The sequence below is a fragment of the Eulemur rufifrons genome, chromosome 1 (genome assembly GCF_041146395.1).
Source record: "Eulemur rufifrons isolate Redbay chromosome 1, OSU_ERuf_1, whole genome shotgun sequence".
NCBI lineage: Eukaryota > Metazoa > Chordata > Mammalia > Primates > Lemuridae > Eulemur > Eulemur rufifrons.
In genome coordinates this window covers 10241760-10248846 of record NC_090983.1, presented here as the reverse complement: position 1 = coordinate 10248846, position 7087 = coordinate 10241760, and the positions used below count along the sequence as shown (strand labels likewise).

Sequence of the window (7087 nt, the reverse complement as noted above, 5' to 3'; positions counted from 1 at the left end):
GCTGGCAGCCCCTTAATATGCTCAGAAAAGTAAAATATAGGCTACAGCATAGTTTATAAATTATTTTGACCAATCTGTTTATTTCCAGTTAATTTGCCTAATTGGAGACATTACAGATCATTTTATATGATTAAACATAAGTGAGTGTAGCTTTCCTGGAGTTTGGGCCTCATGATGAGCAAATTTCTCTTTTTCCAGCCCCTCTAATGCAAGCTCTTTGGAACTCACCCATGAGTTGTATGGGTTTTGACGGACCTATATTTTGTTTTTCCTTAGATTTATTCTGTGTGCAGTGAACTTGAGTAGCAGATTTTTTTTTTATAGCTCTGCTAATGTGATGTGATGTTTTGAGAACATTTAGAGCATCTAGAACAAACCACTGTAATATAAGCTGGAACAAAGGGAAGGAATGCTCTACAGGGTGGCCTGCCTTATCCCAGTTCCAAGAGCCAGTCAAAGAGACTCAGGCTCCCATCCTTCCGCTCCTCATGCATTTTGCAGTACTGGACAACTGCGTGAAAGATATCCCCCACTTTCCAGGACTTCTGATGAACCAGCCGCACGACATCTAGAAACTAAAATAAAGCACAGAGTTAGGACTCACGGATCACAGAGGGTCTTCAAAGTCATCTCATTCAACCACCCTTCCAAAGCTGATGGCTCTCCAGCCTATGTTTGACCATCTCTGGTGTCAGGGGACTATTTTCCAGGATAATCTATTTTCTTTTTAGACATTTTAGATCATTAAAAAGTTCCTTGAAAGGAACTGGAATCTTCTTCACAGTAGTTGCCATTCATTGATTCCAGGGGACTACATGGAATGAGACTAATTCTTCCTTCAACAGTCTTTTAGATATTTAGTGTTTTCTCGGGTCTGCTTTTCATACACCACGGGTCGCAATCCCTTCTGTCTCTATCACAAATAATGTTTCATTGTATGTGTGCATTTAGGCCAAATAAATCAAGTGCTGAACTTTTAGGGAGGGCCACCTATTGGCTTCTCATTCCCTCTTGAGAAGCAGCTCCCTTGCCTTCCATGCTAAGATCAAGCACCAAGAGAGGCTGACTTTCCACAAAATAGGAGCAAGAAAAATCAAGGGAACACCCCAAATTTGTCACCTGGCTATTGACATCAGCTTCAACTGGCCCTGGAGAGAAAGTTCTGGACTACAAGTGAATTGTGGGCTTTGAGGAATAGAAGATGGGGGACATCATTATAGAGATTATTCTCGTCATGAAACTGTGCGATGAAGTCCAGCATGAAGGCCTCTCAAACTCCTTAGGTACTTTTTAAGGAAAGTAACAACTAATGAGAGCTAGAGACCGCAGGAAGTTCTTTCGCACGTGGAATCTCATTCAATTCTGTCACAACCCCGTGAAGTGGGCATTTGCAGATGCAAAAGTCGTGGGCTTGAGAGATGATAAATTGACAATAGGGTCATGGTGTTCTAATACTCCAGCCCAGTGCTCTTTCCAATGCAATACCTTTCTACGCTTTGGTGGCAGGAGAACATAGAATTGATACTCATTTGGAACACTGCAAGAAAGAATAGGCTGGGAATCTGGTATCGTTTTACAAAGAAGAAAATTCTTATTTGTTAAAAACACGAGGACTGTATTTCTTCATTGTTTCCTTCTATGATATTTTTAAATCTAAGATTTTATTTTTCTTTTAAATCAAGCGTTCTTATTGCATTTGTTTGCTGAGACGTTCCCGATCAGCCAGAAACTGGAAAGCTAACGTCTTTCCAGTTTGAATTTGTTAATTCGTTTCAATTATGGAGAAGTTGTCTTACAGAGATCCACTGTTAAATTATGTTTCTTCTCCCAGCTGTGATGGTACCAACTATTCGCACAATTACAGAAATCAGTGCGTTATTGTACTCGCTTGCCTTGTATTGACTTAATCAAAATGAAGTAATTTTCTAGGCTGGAAAATGACATACTTAACTTTTAATACCTAGAAACATAAACATTGTCTTAAGGAGTTTTAGGATGCTGTGAAAAGGGAGCCAGATGGAAGGCAGATGGCAACCATAGATAGTAATCTCTGCAGGGAAGGACAACGTCTTAGCCATCTTTTCATATCTTGTGCCTGCACATAGTAAGTGCTCAATGAATATTTGCTGAATAACAGAATGGATGGGAGACCAAATGTGAGTCAAATACATTCAAAGTTCTCAAGAGGCCTATTTGAAACGTGGATGGACATCTAGTATCATTGAGGATGAACCTTCACTAAGTACTCATTTTTGAGTTTTAGGTTATATATTTGTGCATAGGGCAGTCTCTCACTGTGGTGATGACCACAGGATGGTGCCAATTGACCCAAAGTCGTCAAAACCCCCACCACGTAGGCCACTGTTCCAGGAGTTTGTGGTATGATCACAAGCCAGAATCTGTCATGATTGCTAAGTCCAGGCTGATACTCTAATGAAGTGGCATTTAAAAATCATCTGGCCCTACTGAACAGAGCCTGCTCTGAGGCTGTGATGACTTAATCTTGGATAGTGAGACCTTGAAATATCTTTGAAGGTGATGAGCAGGAAGGTTTCATGTTTTCTTTTCTTCCTTCATTAAAAAAATAGATAAAAATGAAAAAGAATTGTGAAGAAGCGAGAAAAGGACATTTCTAGTTCATTACTATAGACAGACTTTCAAAACCAGATTGTGGTTAGCACCAGGCCCTAGAGCTATTCTCATGCCTGCCCATGCTATCGTCTTGGTATTTAATCAGTTTTAGCATGTCAGGGATCTGGGTTTTTCTTTCCACTGCATGGAAAGATAAAAAAGAAAAATTTTCATTTACTGCCATGTCACAATCAGTAATAATTAGGTTCCCTTCCTATAGATCATACTTGGCATTTCTTTGAGCAAGTGTTTTATTTTAGGAAACTAGAAGGATTTACAATCTGTTGTGATATATCACCTGTAGACTCATTTGAAGAAAGACTATCACATAGGAGATGAGTTTATATTCACAAGTGCATCTAATAAATTAGATTCATTGTTCACAAAATTATATTGTGGAGTCTATGGGAGATGTTGCGAGCTGTGCAATTTTTTGGAAACATTCAACTTAGATTTCTGAAAACCACCACCTTCTTTTGCTCCAAGACAGAATTAGATTTCATTAAAGTGAGTTGGTCCCCATGTTATTCCTGGAATTATGGCCTGTAGAGCCACGATTCTCAGCCTTGGCTGCACCCTGGAATTCTGGGCACCTTTATAAAACCCTGATGCCTGGGCCTCATCGTCAGAGAAAATTCTGATATAATTGGTTCGAGGGTCGGAGTTTGTAAAAGCTCCCCAGGTGGTTCTAACACACACTAAATGTGAGAATCCTGACTCAGTTCAAGACACTATGTTTACAAATGAAGAGCCTTAATATCTAATTCTTCCTAATTTTCCCCTTTGCTGGTGACATATTTCTTTGAAACTTATACTTTCACTGTAAATATTTTGGATACTTAAGTTACCACACAATATCATCAACATTCTTCTCTCTCATTCTCCTTCCACCACTTTGCATGCAGAATACAATAAGAAATTAGAGGGGAGACCCCTTCTGTCTTCTGACTCTTGCTTTCATAAGAATGTAAGCATATATGTTTCCTCTTCCTGCACATTTCTTTCTATGCACTCCCTCCATAAAAAAGAAATAATTCTCAATGCAGGCTCAGAGATGACAAGGGCACCAGTTTATTGTGAGAAGCCAGTCATCAGCTACTCCAGCTAACAGAACCTCCTGGAATTTAAACAGAAGAGAAGGAGCTGGAGAGCAATGATCTTTGCATCTAAAAACTGGGATGATTAGCCCATTATGTGCCTTTCATTTGGTAACCAATTGCTCTCATGATTTTTATTTTTTGCCCTTAACTAGATTAAATTGCACTGGTATCCAGGCTTACAGACTGTTTTAGATTATTGAGTGTAGGGTTACCAGCAATCTTTCCCCTAGAATTTAGCATGCTTTAAGGCCACTTCAAATTCCGGCACTCCTTCGTGATGTTTCTTCTGGAAGGGAATCTCAAGCTTTAGTGCTCATTAGACTCGTGCACTTGAGAGAAATTGTTAAAAATGCATATTTCTGGGTCCTCTTCCCAGAAAGCGATCAGGGCCCAAAAGGGGCTTAGGAATCTGAATTATGGGTAAGTGTCCCAAGCCATTCTGTTTCATGCCCATTTGGCTCATGTTTGAGAAATACTCATTTCTCTCTGTTCCTTATCTCCCCGGTCCAGAATAGGTTCCCATCATATCTCAAGATCGCTATTTATAGCCTGAGCCTCTCTTGGTTTACATTCTTTTTTCCTCGGCTTCATCCTAAACTAGAATGTAAATTCCAAGAGGGTAGGAAATTTTGTCTCTTTTGCTCACTGTATCTCCAGAGCCTACTACAGTGCCTGGCACGTTATAGATATTCAATTGACTCTTGAGGAATGTTTTGAACTTACGACTTTTAAGTGCACTTAGCATTTTAATCATTAGACAAAACACAAATGAAAGAGAAAGTTTCAAAATGAAGATGCCATTTGCCAGGAGAGGAGTGACAGTACCTTGGGCACCCAGAATATTTCGAATTTGCCTTTGGAGTTGAACTAAGGCTACAATTAGCTGTAAGTTGTCGTTAAGTGGCCTCCAACCCCAAGGCCAAGTTTGCAGGCAGTGATGGGAGGGTGAGCCTCCTCATGATGAACTCACGACTTCCTCTTCCCCTTCAACACAATCCTCTATTTTCCCAAGGCAGGAAGGTGAGTAAGTTGGGAACACCATAGAGGGAAACATGTTGACTCAACTAATTTGTCCAAAAAAATTTCAGAATTCACACAAATAGGAACTCAGGGTATTTATCTGTGAATGTTGTTCAATATCCAAGTGACAGTGGGAAGATGACATTTTCTGAACTTAACGGAGACATTTCTTCAACCTTGTTCAAGCTGATAAGGAGCTAAGGAGACACAGCCTCTGTGAAAAGACACACTTTCTCTCTTTTCTACACCACTTAAAAATAGCCACTTAACTAACTGGCTAATTAAAAAACAACCAGAATGAGGTCCCCCAAAGGCACTGCTGATAGAAAGAATATCAGAATGTCGCTTAAGAGTTTTCTTTATTTAACCAGTTTAGTCATAGACATCAAATGGTGCATATTTATGGAAAAGCCACTACATGCAAAAAAGCCTTAACTGACTCTGAAAAAAAATGAGGTTTTTTTTTTCCTAAAATTACATTATTTAGAATTACGGTCCTTGAGGTGATGCTAGTGGAATAAGCAAAACATCATTTAATAATGTCTTTCCTGATAACACTAGCGGAATGTTTATTTTTCTCAGAAAAATAGTTATGAGCAAAGGCAAGTGTTCTCTCTGAGAACTGAAAACCAGGTAGGGATAAACAAATATCAAGTCAGGGCATGATTTACGCAATCAAGATGTTAGTGAAATACCCTTGTACCTAATGACGATTTATGATATATTCACATGACATTATTGTTTCCTCAAAAAGGCGAATTGTATAAAAATCTATTCTAAAAATGTAGCATGGGGAGTGGCTACAGATGAAGTCATCTTTCATTTTCCCATGAACCTGGGAATCCACTCCTTCTGAGATTGTGCTTGTCCTCTCCCCATGGCAGGGCGTCTTTGGGACAGTGTATGGCATGGGGTGGGTCCAACTGCAATTATGCCCGTTCTCTCTGCCCTTTGCACTGGGCAGCGGGGTGGTAAGGCTGGAGGAGAATCACTTAGTGAACCACTCATCACCTGGCTAACAACAATATGACAAGTACAGGAGGGTACCTAGAATTCACTGGGGCAGGACAGTAGGAGGCCTAGACGTGAAGAGAAATGCAAATTACTTGTTGGAGAAAGGCTGAAGTGGGAGAAGGCATGAAAAATGAATTAGGACTCCTCTTCAATTTTTCCAGTAGCCAATCTCATTGCCTGGTGATACAGAATGGGGAAGCTGTTTTAATTACCACGAGCATGGCAAGAAGGTGAAGGACATTTCATTTCAGGCTGCTAGAGTTTGGCACAGAGAATTAAAATGCAATTACATGTTAAAAAAATCCAGATTGTAACCCCAATTCATTTAACTTGACAGAGACGCTTTTTAACTAAAGAACCCTAGAGAAAGTAGGGCTCCAGGGACTAGGCTCAGGTATTGCTACCTGAGGAATCTCTCCAAGTCCCAATTTACTCATTCGTAAAAAAGGGGCAATAATACCCATTTTACTTTTCTCTAAGGACTGTTGAGAAACAAGTCTGATGCGGTACATGGAGGCACCTTGTGACAAGCAGACATGAAAGAGCTGCCCCATGGCTGTGACAGGCGGGATCCTAAAACAGCCCCCAGGATTTTTCACCTAATCCTGGGACCATGAATAGGATGAGATGTCCTGCCCTGCCTTACATGGCAAAAGAGATTCATCAATTAGCTTTGCGTTGATCGAAAGAGAGACTATCAAGTGATCTTGACCTGATCACAGGAACTCTTTAAAAGCTGAGTTTACTCTGGCTGGTGGCAGAGACATCAGAGAGATTGACAGCAAGAGCATGAGGGGGCCGTGTGGCGAGGGATGTCGGGCAGCCTCTAGAAGCTGAGACTGGCTCTGGGCTGACAGCCAGTAAGAAACGGGACCTCAGTCCTACAACTGCAAGGAACTGAATTATGACAACAAGCTGACTGAGCTTGGATGCTTATTCTTCCTTGGAACTTCCAGATGAGAGCCCGGTCAGGCCGATACTTTAATTTCTGCCCTGTAACACCTGAGCAGAGATCACAGTCAAACTCACCCTAACTTCTGACCTACAGAGCTGTGTGTTGTTTTAAGCTGGTAAATTTGTGGCAGTCTGTTACGTGGCAATAGAAAATGAACACAGCAACATTATCATTAGTTTGAAATCATTTAAAAGGAGTATACTTATAAACTATGGGAAATTGATCTTGAAAACATTGGTAGACAGATTCATGCCTCGATACCTGAGATTCTATCATAACTAATGGGAGGTCCTAGAGACAGGGAATGAGAGTGATAGTTGCTATTAATTTTAACATTCACCAAGGATTTCTTCCCAGCTTTATATTT

General features: G+C 40.4%; 1 protein-coding gene across 1 annotated transcript in view; it reads right to left on the bottom strand.

The window, feature by feature from the left end:
* Nucleotides 1-431: 431 nt before the first annotated feature.
* The window catches only part of SPHKAP (SPHK1 interactor, AKAP domain containing), a 102185-nt gene continuing 95529 nt past the window's right edge, over nucleotides 432-7087 (bottom strand). Inside the window, exon 11 of the mRNA XM_069474064.1 lies at nucleotides 432-575. Within this exon, the coding sequence (XP_069330165.1) occupies nucleotides 432-575 (144 nt within the window). The remainder of the gene's footprint in view (nucleotides 576-7087) is intronic.